The 13,707-nt window shown below is 50.3% G+C and overlaps 1 protein-coding gene across 4 annotated transcripts in view; it reads left to right on the top strand.

The window, feature by feature from the left end:
- Positions 1–12,614, top strand: part of LMAN2 (lectin, mannose binding 2) — a 36,263-nt gene extending 23,649 nt beyond the window's left edge. For all 4 annotated transcript variants that reach the window (XM_048224293.2, XM_057312361.1, XM_026511070.4 and 1 more), the window contains 6 exons: positions 2,903–3,020; positions 3,845–3,924; positions 4,114–4,275; positions 4,372–4,486; positions 6,848–6,967; positions 8,755–12,614. In XM_048224293.2, the coding sequence (XP_048080250.1) occupies positions 2,903–3,020; positions 3,845–3,924; positions 4,114–4,275; positions 4,372–4,486; positions 6,848–6,967; positions 8,755–8,915 (756 nt within the window). In that variant the 3' untranslated portion in view covers positions 8,916–12,614. The remainder of the gene's footprint in view (positions 1–2,902; positions 3,021–3,844; positions 3,925–4,113; positions 4,276–4,371; positions 4,487–6,847; positions 6,968–8,754) is intronic.
- Positions 12,615–13,707: the final 1,093 nt, after the last annotated feature.

Raw genomic sequence — 13,707 nt, 5'->3', positions numbered from 1 at the left:
TTTGCTAAGTAAAGAATCCTGTGTTGGTTGTTATTTTCTTTTAACTCCAGATATTTCAGTCTGTTGTCCCTTGCTCCCAGTGTTTCAGTTGAGAAGCCCCATATCAGGCTAATCATTCCTTTGAAGATAATCTTGTGGTTTTTTTCCCCCTGTGGTTGCTTTTAAGACTGTCTTTCTTTTTCTCCCTCCCCTTTTAATGTGCCTAGGTATGGTGTTCTTTTTATTTGTCTCCTTCGGTTTGTAAGATTTAAGGTTTGTGGCATAATGTCTTTGAATCAGTTTTAGTAAGTACATGGACATCTCTTTAAATATTCCTTTGACCTGTTCTCTCACTTCTCATTCTGAAACTCCAGTTATACGTATCTTAGAGTTTCTCACTCTCTGTCTCTTACTGACAGTTTTGTATCTACTATTCATTCTCTGTGCTTCCTCCTGGATATTTTTATCTATCTTGACTGGCCTTGAGATCACTGGTTCTCTTTTCATCTGTTTTTAGTCTATTGTTTTTTGTTTGTTTGTTTTTAAAGATTTTATTTATTCATTTGAGAGAGAGAGAGAGGAGAGAGACAGAGACAGAGAGAGCACAAGCAAAGGGAGAGGCAGAGGGAGAAGCAGACTCCCTGCTCAGCTGGGAGCCCGACGTGGGGCTTGATCTCAGGACCTGGAGATCATGACCTGAGCTGAAGGCAGACGCTCAACCATCTGAGCCATCCAGGCGCCTGGTGTTCTTAGTCTGTTGTTAAACCTGCCCATTACGTTATTAATTTCAGTTACTATATTCTTTTAGTTCTGGAATTTTTTTGTGACGTGACTTTTTAAAAAATTTTCAGTTATTTTCCAAAGTTCTCAATCTTGTTTTTTATCTCCTTGAATGTAATAAACTAGTTATTTGAAAGTCCAGTATCTGGAGTTTCCATCAGCCTGTTTCTTCTCTCCCTCCCTCCCTTTTGGTTTTTGTTGATAACTTGTCTTTTGTGTGCTTGGTTATTTATTGTATGCCAGGTATTGTATTTGTAAGGTTGTTTGTTGAAAAATCTCAGGCTTGGGTGAGTCACTTTAATCTCCTTTCAGGGATGGGGGGCTCGAGCTGAGCTACCACCCCTGGGAGGGCTTTCCTCGTTCACTTTTATGTTTGGGTTGCTGCCTTTGTGGTCCCAGCCCAAGGCAAGGGTGGTTCACCAGGCCCTCCACTCCCTCAGAAGGCCTTTGCGTCAAGAGTGTTTGTCCATCTATCCTTGAGAGCTGGTCTCATCACCTCTCAGTTGTCCCCTCTAGAATCTGCAGATTTCCCCAGAGCCAGTGAACTGCCAAGAATTGGGAAGGCCAAGATTTCCCACTCCTTGCAGGCTGTTGGTTAGGTATCTGCCAGTTGTGTTCTCAGGGGCTGGAGCTGGGTCTCATCACCTTGGTTTTTGGTTCCCAGAGCCAGAAGAGTAAGTCTGATGAATCAGTGAATGCCCAAGCCAGATCATCCAAGAGGGGATATAAAGTTTTCTATATTTGGGTTTTTAAAATTATGTTAATTATACAAAATTCAAATATAGAAAGTAAACATTTCTTGTAGTTCCCCTACCAAAGTCACGTATCATTAATGTTGGTCCATGTTCCTGTAATTTTTTCTTTCTATCTGTACACGAATTCCTTTTTCTAAAAAAGGAACTTTTGCACCTTACTTTTCTTCTCTTAGTATCTTTGATATTTTCAAGTGCAAAGGTTTATGGATCTGCCTTGGTCTGTTAAAAAGCTGTAACAACCAGATTGCCCCCACGAAGATGGGAGCCATCTACAGTCCCATTGGTTGTTTGAGAGCAGGTGTTTCTTTCCATCTCCCTCAACACTGGTATTAAGGATCTCTTTAATGGTTGCCAGTCTGATAAGTCAACCACATCTTGTTTCAGCTTGCTTTTCTAATGGGCCTTTGTTTAAACATTTATTCACATCCCCATCTGCAGACTTCCCCCAAGTGGATTCTTGTCAAAGTATGTGTCAGCACCTTAAGTTTTCACGAGCAACTTCCTGGTGGGTGAGGCTAGGCTGTTCCCCTTATTGTGGACAGTGCCCAGCTCTGCAGCTGGTGTTCCTGAATGCCAGGGAATATCTGCCTTTTCTCACATCAAAATAGCCCAGAGACCCCAGAGCATGACCCTCCCAGCTCCCCAGCCCTGGCACCGTCATGACACTGAAGGTGGACTGGGTCTGCAAGAGGCAGGAAGGGTGCTGGCCGAGAGCTTGGGGTTTGGAATCATCCAGACCTGGGTTTGAGTCCCTCAGTTTGGAAGGGTGGTTAGAAAGGAAGACAGTAGGGGTGGGAGACCAGAAAAGAGTTGCTGCACTTTGTGTTAAAGGCCTGAAGGTCATGGGAGGTAGAGAAGACACAGCATAAGTTTCTGAGTCCGACAGATCTGGGTGTGAATCAAGACCATCCACTTAACCTACTGTTGACAAGTTATTTTGTCTCTGAATGGGTTTTCTTTTTTGTGAAATATGTGGCTAAAATAGGGGTAGTAATCCTTACAAAAGATTTTGGGGCAAGAGTAGTGGGATAGAGAGGAAACGGCTGATGGGTTTGGCTGGTGTTGAGGAAAGTGAATCATAGAGTGAGAACCTGTGACCAGGCCCAAGAGAAGACTAGGGCCAGGATGGGCAGAGTCTAGGCCTCAGGCAGCCTTGGGACACTGTGTGGCCCCCCCTCCCCACCTGGGAGGCCCAGCAGCCCCCTCCCTTCCTGCTGAGAGTGCTGGGGGGTGTGGTGTCTATTGATCAGTGGCACTTGTGACCCTGCCGCCTGGCCCTCTTTCAAGGAGTGCCAATCTCAGTGGAGGAGACGGGTCTGTGCTGGGTCACATCTAGCTGGCAGGATAGCCTGGGGAGCTCTGAGCAGCTGTCTCTGTTTTCTCTGCAGCCTTGCTTCCTCAAGGACTGGGAGATGCATGTCCACTTTAAAGTCCATGGTGCAGGGAAGAAGAATCTCCATGGAGATGGCATTGCCTTGTGGTACACCCGGGACCGCCTTGTGCCAGGTAGGGAGGCACTTGTCTAGGTGGGGGCATTCTGCACCCTCCTGTTAGGGTCCTGCTTGCTCCTCTTGGATGAAACCTGGGACCTCGAGTCTATTCTGGGAAGTGTCCCTATAGGAAGAGGGATAGCTGGATCCTGCAGCTCACTCAGTTCTGTGCCCCATTGTGGTCTGGTGTTGTACACCAGCTAAGAAAGGATTTTAACATTTTACCTTTTTTTATTTATTTTTATTTTTTAGATTTATTTACTTAGAGTGCACACGAGAGCACGCGAGCGAGCATGCGTGAGCCAGGGGGAGGGGTAGAAGGGGAGAGAGAGGGAAGCAGAGCTGAGTGCGGAGTCTGATGCAGGGCTCAATCCCAGGGACCCTGAGATCATGACCTGAGCCAACTCCAAGAATTAGATGCTTAACCAACTGAGCCACCCAGGCACCCCATCATTCTACCATTTTTAAAAAAGCAAAAACAAGAAGACTGTGTGGCTGAGACCATATGTGTCTGCAAAGTCTAAAATGTTGACAGAAATTTGTTGACCCCTGGGTTAGAGGATGGGGCTTCCTCTGTAGGGGTCCATTCTGCCCTCTTGTCACGTGACATGTCAGAGCACAAGTCCAAGTGCTGTTCCCTCAACAGTTCTGCTTTCAGACTTTGAGTCCTCTCTGCTGCACCCCTGACACCTCCCCCTCCCTTAGAGATCCCTTCCCTTTCCTGGGTGAGTGACCATAGATTAGCCTCTCTTGCTCTGCCTACACTGGCATTACTTTGTCCTTCAGGTACCCAGGGGACACTCCAATACCTCCCATTATGAGAGCATCTTCTAATTCCAGGGCCTGTGTTTGGAAGCAAAGACAACTTCCACGGCTTAGCCATCTTCTTGGACACGTATCCCAATGATGAGACCACAGAGGTATGCCTGTATTTTCTCCCTCAGGCAGGACAGGAAGAGCTTGGCTGGGGGTGGGTGGGGGTTTGGAGGGTGGGGTGGGGACCAGGACTTCTCCCTGGTCTTGGCACAGAAGGGGCCTCCAGGGATTGGGGCCCCTACTGCCTCCCACAGGCGGGGCTGGCCATGGAGTAATTGGTGTCTCGGTCTCAGCGTGTGTTCCCGTACATCTCGGTAATGGTGAACAATGGCTCCCTGTCCTACGACCACAGCAAAGATGGCCGCTGGACCGAGCTGGCGGGCTGCACGGCAGACTTCCGTAACCGTGATCACGATACCTTCCTGGCCGTGCGCTACTCTCGGGGCCGTTTAACGGTGAGCAGGGGGGCCGGGGCCAGCTCTCTCTGTAGGGGCTCAGGGAGGTGGGCGGGCTTGGGCCTTGTGGGTACTTGACTTGCTGGCTGGCTGCAGGTGATGACTGACCTAGAGGACAAGAATGAGTGGAAGAATTGCATCGACATCACGGGAGTGCGGCTGCCCACGGGCTACTACTTCGGAGCCTCAGCTGGTACTGGAGACCTGTCTGGTGAGTGTTTGGGCTGAGCTTCCCTGGTCTGTCGGAAGCTTGCGACGTCATTGATCACTCCTTCTTGAGCTCCCTTCGTCGGGTACACATGCACCTGGGTTTCTTCCTCCACTTTGCAGCATCTGGGAATGCTGGCACACCTGGGGCTTATTGCGAGAGCTCCCTCAGGCAGCTAGGGGGCTTTGAATCCAGATGCTGTAGAGTCCCAGCTTTCCATCACCAGCTCAGACCTTTCCAGACTTTTGTGACCAACAGCCTGCGCAACATCTCTACCTGGATACCCGCAGGCATTTCAGCCTTCACATGCCCACAGCTGAAGCCAACATCTTGCCACCGAAACATAAAGGACACCTCTGTTACTCTAGTTGTTCAGCCCAAAGAACCTTGGTGTCATTCTGGTCTCTCTTTTTTTTCTCTTATATGCCACCTCTCATCCTTTGGTGAGTCCTGCTGACCTTGTTTTCTCAGTGCAGTAGACCACGTCTCTCCCCTCTGTTACTACTTGGCAGGTCCAGACCATCATCTTCACTCACTTGGACGACTGCATGAGCCTCCCGTGTGGTCCCCTTCTTCCACAACAGCCCCTGACAGTCTCTCCCAGCTCAGCAGCCAGAACAATTCCCTGAAAGCTCGAGTGAGGTGTCGCCACTTCTCCCATCTTCTGCAGAGTCAAGGCCACTGTCTGTCCTAGTCGTGGTCTGCTATGCCCTGGGTGCCAGTGCCTCCCCCACCCCATCACCTGTGACTCATGGCTCCCCGCTCCCTTACGTCACCCCCAATTGTTTTCCAGACACATGAGTGCCCTCCTGCCGGGCCTTTGTACCTGTGCCTCACCCTCGTCTCCTTCAGGGTCTTACTCAGATGTCACTTCTTCAGTAGGAACTTCCCTGAGTCCCTTGTTTACTTACTTATATTTTTATTTACATTTTTAAAGTAAGCTCTACACCCAATGTGGGGCTTGAACTCACAACCCCAAGATCCAGGGGTGCATGCTTTACCAGCTGAGCCAGCCAGGTGCCCCTGCTTCCCTTATTTAAAATTGCACACGCATACACCAGTCTCCTGTGCACTTCTCATCACCTTTCTTGGCATTCTTTTTCTTCATAGCATTTAACTATCTTGGAATCTACCATATAATTTATTTCATTGTGTCCCCTTCACTAAACTGTAAGTTTCATAAAGTCAGGGCTCTTGTTTGGCCCACGGTGTGCTCTGTAAGCATTGGGGTGCGGCCAGCCTGTGCAAGCTTTACTGGGCCACCGGGCCTGGGTGACACTTGATAGTGACCCTTGACCATGGTACTCAGAAGGCATCAGGGCCCTTAGAGGGCACCAGGCCCAGGACCAGCTCCTGCTGACCAGAAGTGGGAAGCAGTGTATAGAATCAGATGAAGGGCTTATTTATCCTCATGATAGACATTTCCAGGGCCTATAATCCATCCACTGTCCAGGAGCCTCCCCTTCATGGAAGTGTCTGGGTCTGCTTGGTCCCCAGAGAGTCGTTGCTTTGGGGGTTTAAAGTTTTCACTGTGGATATTTTAATTATATACCCCAAAGTGGGGAGAATGGTCCAATAAGTCCCGTAGCCCCTGTTACCCAGCTTCAGGGAATCATTAGTTGCTCGTGGATGACCTGGTAATCAGTTATTAGCTGGTTGTCCGTCTGGTTTCATTTAGTGTCCCACCCAGTCTTTCCCCTCAGGTTATCTGGAATTTCACCTGATCGTCTTTCAGCCTGTGTCAGGAGAAGGTTGTGGGAACAAAGCCAGGTTTGTGACGGTGGCTGCCCTCTGAGGCTGTTTGGAGAGGCCCAGTGAAGAGTGCTGGAGACGACTGTGTACATAGTAGTGCCTGGCGGTTCATCAAAGACTTGTTTTTTTGTTTGTTTGTTTTTGAAGATTTTATTTATTTACTTGGCGGAGAGACAGCCAGCTAAAGAGGGAACACAAGCAGGGGGAGTGGGAGAGGAAGAAGCAGGCTCCCAGTGGAGGAGCCCGATATGGGGCTCGATCCCAGAACGCCGGGATCACGCCCTGAGCGGAAGGCCGATGCTTAATGACTGCGCTACCCAGGCGCCCCTCATCAAAGACTTGTGAATGCAGAAGCCTCCATGGCTGGCATCTCATGGGTAGTCACATGACATAGCAGCCTCTATTCCCTTTTATACACCTGCCCGTGCAGGGTTTGAGAGGTGAAGGGATTTCCCCACGTTCATAGACCTAGGAAGGGCAGAGCTCAGATGGGAACTGCTGTCTGACTTCAGAGTCAGGACTTGTCCCTGAGCCGTGCTCTTGGGAGGGGCGTGGGCCCTGTGCCCTAAGGCAGGCTCCGTGCCCCTTATACTGTAACTCTTGGTCCTGCAGACAATCATGACATCATCTCCATGAAGCTGTTCCAGCTGATGGTAGAACACACTCCTGATGAAGAGAACATTGACTGGACCAAGATTGAGCCCAGTGTTAATTTCCTCAAGTCACCCAAAGGTACATGCTTGACGCCCATCCTGGCCTGGGTCTGGGCGGCCCGGGGTGGGGTGGGGGTGGGGCCAGTTTGGCTGCGTGCCTATGGTCCATTTGCTTTCGCCCCCTCCGGTTGTGGTTGTGGCTGTGGCCTGGGGTCTTGGATCAGCAGTCAGTGCTAATGAGTAGATGTGAGAACACCTGGTGTCTGCTTCTGCCAGTGCTTGGTGCTGGGTTAATGGTCAGGAAAGCCAGAGGGGCAGTTTGTTGGTGTAGGTGATGTGCAGGGCATTCTGATTCAACACGTGCATGGCCTCGGTGAATGGCCTGGGCACTTGGTCCTGCCACGAGCCAGGGGATCTGATCCTCCAGCTTTCCTCAGCCAGAAAGAAGTAAAGGCAAGATTTGACCTTAGGTTTTTGCAAAGCTCCGAAGGCCTGGACTCTTCCCCTGGCACTAATTAGCCACCAGGCTGTCTTCCCAGAGCAGGGATTCTGGTTGAAGTGAAACTCCTGTGTGTGTGGACATGCACCCCAAGAGCCCTGAAGTTGTGCCTGTGGGCCGGGGTTGGGGCATGAGGAGCCTCTCAGCCTACCCCAAGGTTGCCATGTGGAGTGGGAGCCGGAGTGGAACCCCGCATTTTATGTGACATCTCACTGTTTTAAGATTCAAATTACTTACAGACATCTCAGGGGCTAAACAGACCCTGCCGTACGCCACTGTTTTTGCAACCTTGGAAGGGTTTCTGGCTGCTGAGGGCTTTCAGAGACCTCATCTGCTCTGACCTACCCAGCAACCCCATGAGATTGGCCAGGCAGGGATTAACTGGTTTGCGGACTTGTTGATCCTTTCGTTCCTTTAGCAGATGGTTCCAGAGCTTCCACTCTGTGCCTAGCCATGGGCTAGGTGATGTCCTGGGGCTTAGTCTAGTGACTGGGGTAGAGGAGGGGAGAGGCTGGTGTTAAGACCAGGTCAGCAGGCCTGCCCTTGTCAGATTGTGTGAGAAAGGAGGATGTAAGTTGGCTCGTGGCTGGCATTCCAGGCCTGGCTGGGTGGAGGCCCTGAGCAGCCCCCATAGTAAGGAGTGAAGGGTTGTGGCTTGGGAGGGACGCCAAGTGGCAGGAACAGGGCCCAGGCTGCACAGGGCAGAAGGATCTGAGTCCAGGCCCCAGTCCCTTCAGCATAGACTCACAAACTTGACAAAGTCAGTTCCTGCTGTCAGCCTTCTATAAAAGGGAGAGCATGAGTTCCCCATCCCAGTGTGGTTGGGATTCCAGGAGATGCCTCATGTGTCAGGGCCTCATTCCCGGCAGAGGTGTTGATGGTGTTAGGAGGCAGAGAAGTGGTGTGGCTAGAGCAGAAGGGTGGGGTGGGGGGCCTGGGAGACCCGCTAGGAGTCATGGAATATATCCACAGGTGTGAGTCAGGGCAGCCTTTGGCCAGTGCTGTGTTTCTCCAGAGGGGGACCTTGGACCCCTGCATGGGGCTGGGGCGGGGCTTGTGAACACAGATCTTGGGCCTGTCCTGTGCAGACTCAGGCTCTCCTGGGGAGGCCAGGAATCCCGTTTTCACCAGCTTGTAGCAGAAGGCTCCTGGGGCCTTGATCCCTGGGAAGCTTGGTCCTAGTGGGATTATCCCTCCGTCCATTCCCCTGCCCCTCCCTGGTACAGCTGTGAGCAGAACACAGCTTCCCCCTGTAGGGCTGGCTGCGGTCTGTCGCTCTGCTGCATCCTGTTGGACTCCCCTATCTCCTGGGAGCCCACCTGACCCCTCCACTTGGCCACTTCAGCTTCCCCTCTCTTCTCCCCCAGACAATGTGGATGACCCGACCGGAAACTTCCGCAGCGGGCCCCTGACGGGGTGGCGGGTGTTCCTGCTGCTGCTGTGCGCGCTCCTGGGCATCATCGTGTGCGCTGTGGTGGGGGCCGTGGTGTTTCAGAAGCGGCAGGAGCGGAACAAGCGTTTCTACTGAGAGGCCGGGGCTCCGCTCCGGGGAGGGCCTAGTTTTGGGCCCCAGCACTAATGTGAACTTTTTTTTACTGGGATTGTAAAAGAAAAACAAGACGACCTTATTTCTTAGCCGTTTCAAAGAAATAATTAAAAGTATTTTCGTACATTTTGCTTCTTGCCCAGCAGGGACAGGCTGCAGGGCTAGGGAATAAGGTTTGGCACCCCACAGCTGGGGACAGAGGTCCTCGCCCGTTGCCAGCATCTCAGGAACAGGAAGGAATCTGTGCCTGGAGCTGGGCCCTGGCAGGTGGCTCTTAAACACTGGAGGGCCCCCCAAGCACATTGGGGTGGGTGCCTGAGGACGCGAGCAGTGATTTCATTCTCTGCAGGGTGTGTTGGTGGAAGAGGAGGCGGACTGGGGAACCTGGGCCTTCCTGGTTGCCCTCTGAGCTTCTTCCCAAGGCAGACCCTCGAATGAGTCTGGAGGAGCAATTGGTAGGGCTCAGAGTGTGACCGTTTGCTAAATAAAGTGACATAACCAACCTCAGCTGTGTGACTGTCCTAAGGGGCTTGGTTTTCTTTTTCTTCAAGTAACTTCCAAGTGGCCAGTGCTTTACGGTTCTCAGCCTCCACCCCTCGGCCCTGCCACACAGCCCCAGGAGGCAAGTGCCATGTTCCTGTTCCCAGCTGGGGAAGCGTAGCTCTAGGAGGTCAAGCGAAACTTGCCCAGTGTCACATAGCCAGTGGGGTCATGGGGTTGGGGCCCTGTGCCGTCTCCCATGTGCTCTGAGCCTCTGGGTGAAAGGCTCCAGCCAGGGGAGAATGTGGGGTACCACATGGAGGGTGTCACCTAAGCGCAAGTAAACTCTAGGGAACTCTGGCTGAGGGGGCTTCAGGAAGATCTGGAAGGGATTCGTGGATACAGGGGGGCAGGCTGGGGTCAGTATTCCCTTCGGGGTGCCTCAAGGGGAGAAAGGTGGTGCAGGGAGTAGAAGAAAGCCAGAAGCTGAAGGGAAAGCACCCTTATCTGGCAGCTTTCATGGGTCTCTCCGTCCTGGCCATGGCCTGCCTCTGCTGTCCAGACTGCTCTTGGATGCCCCTGACCCTGCCACAGAACAGTGTGCCCTCATCCATTCCAGAACCATCTTCGGCGTCTTCCCACTCTAAATAATATTTGAGTCTCCATCTTAAAAGTGAGAGCAAGCCTGTCTTCCTGTTGTGACCAGGCTTTTTGTAATTCACAGTCTTGGTTAGATTCTCATAAAACATGGATAGAAGTGGATGAAGTAAAGCATAAGAACTTATTTTTCCTGTTAATCTTTCACTCTACTGAGCTCTTCGTTGACCTGCTGTTCATGGTCTCTTGTCCTCCTCACTGTGTCCTCTGCATGTAAAGGACTCGTCTTTCACAGGTTAGATGTTGAGAGATTGTTGATGAGACCACAGTGACAGAGAAGTCAGAGCTGCGTTTCCTTCTTATGGGGCTGGGAGCCCATTCCTGAAGCTGTAAGAATAAATGTCCTTATTGAAATATTTTACTGAGCACTTTCCCCAAAACTGTTTCTGTACTTGAAAAGTAGCTAACTTTGAGTGCTTACAATATGCCAAGCGTGGTTCTGAGCAGGTGACATGGATTAACTCATTTCTGTCCACAACGCTTACCCCACTCGGACACAGGAAATCCGCTATGTTGGGTGGGTTCTGTCTCACTGACCATCTCCCTCCTTGGGGAACGCCGTGTCCACACTGACATGAATGGCTGAGGCCTGGGGTCTGGAGCTCCCCACAGCTGCTACAACCATCGTCGTCAGCACCACACTCGCCATACTTGGCTTTTAATTTTGGCCCTGTCTTGGCCTTCCCTGAATCCTGAATTATGAGGCACGTTGGCATCCTGTACTGTGTGGCTCTGGTCCTTGGTTGCACCTTGGAGTCACCTGGAGAATGAAAGTCAGTCCTCTGTATTCTCTCGTTCAGGTTAAGAAGTCAGTGGGCTGTGGGCAAGGGCAGTGTTTTTTTGGGGGGAGGGGGCAGAGCAAGGGCCATTTTAAAACAACCACGCTGGGTGGGTGGGATGAGTTTAGAGGCTTGGGAACCAGCAGGTGTGAGACCAGTGATTTGAAGGCCAAGATTGAAGTGGTTGTGATCTGTTCTTGGCTGCCAGTGTCTCCTTTGAAGCCTTTCCCAAGTTCATACCTGGAGGTGGTTCCCTAGAAGGTTCGACATGTGCTCTCACATCTGCTTTTTCACACACGTGGGATCATGCTGCCGTAACGCACATTTTTGCCACATGCATTTAAAAATGGAGCTATTTCATCATGCAAAAGATCAATATAAAGGTATACCCTGTAACTGCTGTGCAACATGAGAAATAAAACATTGCTGACACCCTTGCATCCCTCTTTGTCCCCTGCCCTAAATATGTGTCCCTCCTTTGGAGGTGATTGCTGTGGATTCTGATTTTGTGTGTGTGTGTGTGTTTCTTAAAAATGTTACCGTGGAGGTATGTATCCGTAAATACACAGTATTATTTTACATTTTAAAAATTACAAATGGTATACAGATGTATTCTTCGGATCTGAAAATTCAGCATTGTTTGTGCATCTTTGCATTACATAGAACTCAAGATGTGGCCTGAGTGGATTCCAGTTTCTGCCTTTGGCCGTCGCTGGATGTTTGGATGGTTTCCAGGTTTTTGGTCTTAGAACGCTGCTCTGACCGTTCCTGAGCGCGTCTCCATCCAGGCACAAATGTGCAGGAGCTGCCGGGTTGGGACTTACTGCACTGCCGTTTCATTAGATGTCACGTTGCTCTCCAAAGTGGGTTGTGTCCGTTCTTCTCCCACCGTGGTGACTGAGATTCCCTCTGCCCGTTTCTTAACTCTCGATATTGTCACTGTGTACGTTTTGAAGTCTAATAGGTGTAGAAGTTTTAACTTGCATTTGTGTACTCCTCAGGTCGAGGATTTTTGTTACCCTCAGAGATCCAGTCCCCTCTCCTCCGCGGTGGTGTAATTTTTTGCCCCCCTTTTGCTCGCGGATAGGTACCAGCTGTCATGGCGCCCTTCGGTTGTGCGCTTTGCAGGTACCTCTCAGTGTGCTCACCTGTTTGCTTTTCTAATGATGTCATGTGATATACAGTCTACATTTTAATGTCATTCACTAATCTCCAAAGATTTTTTTTTCCCAAAAAGTTAAAAAATTTTGCTGTTCAAATTTAGTATGTAATCATGGAATTAACTTTTGTGTAGGGTGTGATGTAGGGATCTGGTTTTCCCGCTATGGCTAGCCAGTTGTCCCAACACATTTCCTGACGTTCATCCTTCCAGAGGAGCCACAGCACCACCAAGTCAGGCACTCCGGATCCACTCCCTCGTCTTCCTCGTCTTCCATGGCCGGAAGGCTAAATGCTCAGCTCCATCTCCCAGCTTCCTGGCTAGGGTGGTTCTGGAGAGTTGTGCCTGTTGAGATGCTGGAGGCAGTCTGCTGAAGGGGTTCTCAGTAACGAATGTCAGGTGGCCGCTGGTGTGGCTGTTTGCCCATCCTGCCGGAATGTGGATGACCCCCAAAGGTGCAGAGGCCTCCTGTGACCACCGGGGTGGACGTGAACACTGGAGGTGGGTGGAGCATGGGTCCTTAGGACATCGCTGATGTGCTGCCACAGCCCTGGGCTCCTGGCTGCTGGGCTTTTATGTAAAAAAATAAATTTGTATTTGCTCAAACTACCATGAGTCATGTTTTCTGTAATTTGAGGCTAAGAACAGCCCTGCCTCTCTCCTTGTATATGTCAAAGTTTCTAACACGTAGGGGTCTTCTCTGGACTTCAGGTAATAGTGACGTGCCCACTGTGTGCCGTACTCTGTTTTCAGCCCTGGGACACAACAGAAAGTAAAAGGAACTTATGGTTCCTCATGGAACGTACAGTCTGGTGGGGACATCAGATGACATAAGTATTTATAGTATAAAGTAAGTTTAAAGTATATAGTAAGTATAATCTATGCAGTGTTAGTACTTGTGTTTGTTTCTCGGAGCCGCCGTAACTAAGTACCACGGACTGGTGGCTTTAAACGCCGAAGTTTATTGTCTTGTAGATTCTCTGCCACCCCGGGGATTCCTTGGCTTAGAGATGTAGATCACTGCGACCTCTGACTCTGTCGTTGCGTGGCCATCTTCACATCTTCCCCCTGTACTCCAGATTTCCCCTTTGTGTAATGACATCAGTCACATTGGATTAGCCATCCCCATGACCTCATCTTAACTTGATTAGATCTACCTGGAGCCTGTTTCCAAATACAGATACTGGGGATTGGGACTCAGCATACCTTTTTGGGGGAATACAACTCAACCAGTAACCATGGTTAAGGGGAACAAAATGAAGGAAAGTGAATACAAGGAGTCAGATGAAGATGGAGAAAGACCTGCATTTGGCTAAGGGAAGCGGAATGAAAATTCATTGGTGAGATTTGTGCATTTTTCCATATATAATATTTCAGTAAACATTTACCTATCAAAAGAGAAGCTTGTTTTTTTTTTTTTAAGATTTTATTTATTTATTTGATAGAGACAGCCAGCGAGAGAGGGAACACAAGCAGGGGGAGTGGGAGAGGGAGAAGCAGGCTCATAGCGGAGGAGCCTGATGTGGGGCTCGATCCCATAATGCCAGGATCACAACCTGAGCCGAAGGCAGACACTTAACGACTGCGCCACCCAGGCGCCCCAAAAGAGAAGCTTTTACTTAGTTTTTCAGTGCAGTATCGACACGCAGCGTTACAGGAACTTCAGGTGTACAGCTTAGTGGTTCGACCACTCCTGACG

This window comes from Ursus arctos, unplaced genomic scaffold (genome assembly GCF_023065955.2).
Source record: "Ursus arctos isolate Adak ecotype North America unplaced genomic scaffold, UrsArc2.0 scaffold_15, whole genome shotgun sequence".
Classification (NCBI taxonomy): Eukaryota; Metazoa; Chordata; class Mammalia; order Carnivora; family Ursidae; genus Ursus; species Ursus arctos.
This window is presented reverse-complemented; position numbering and strand designations above follow the sequence as displayed.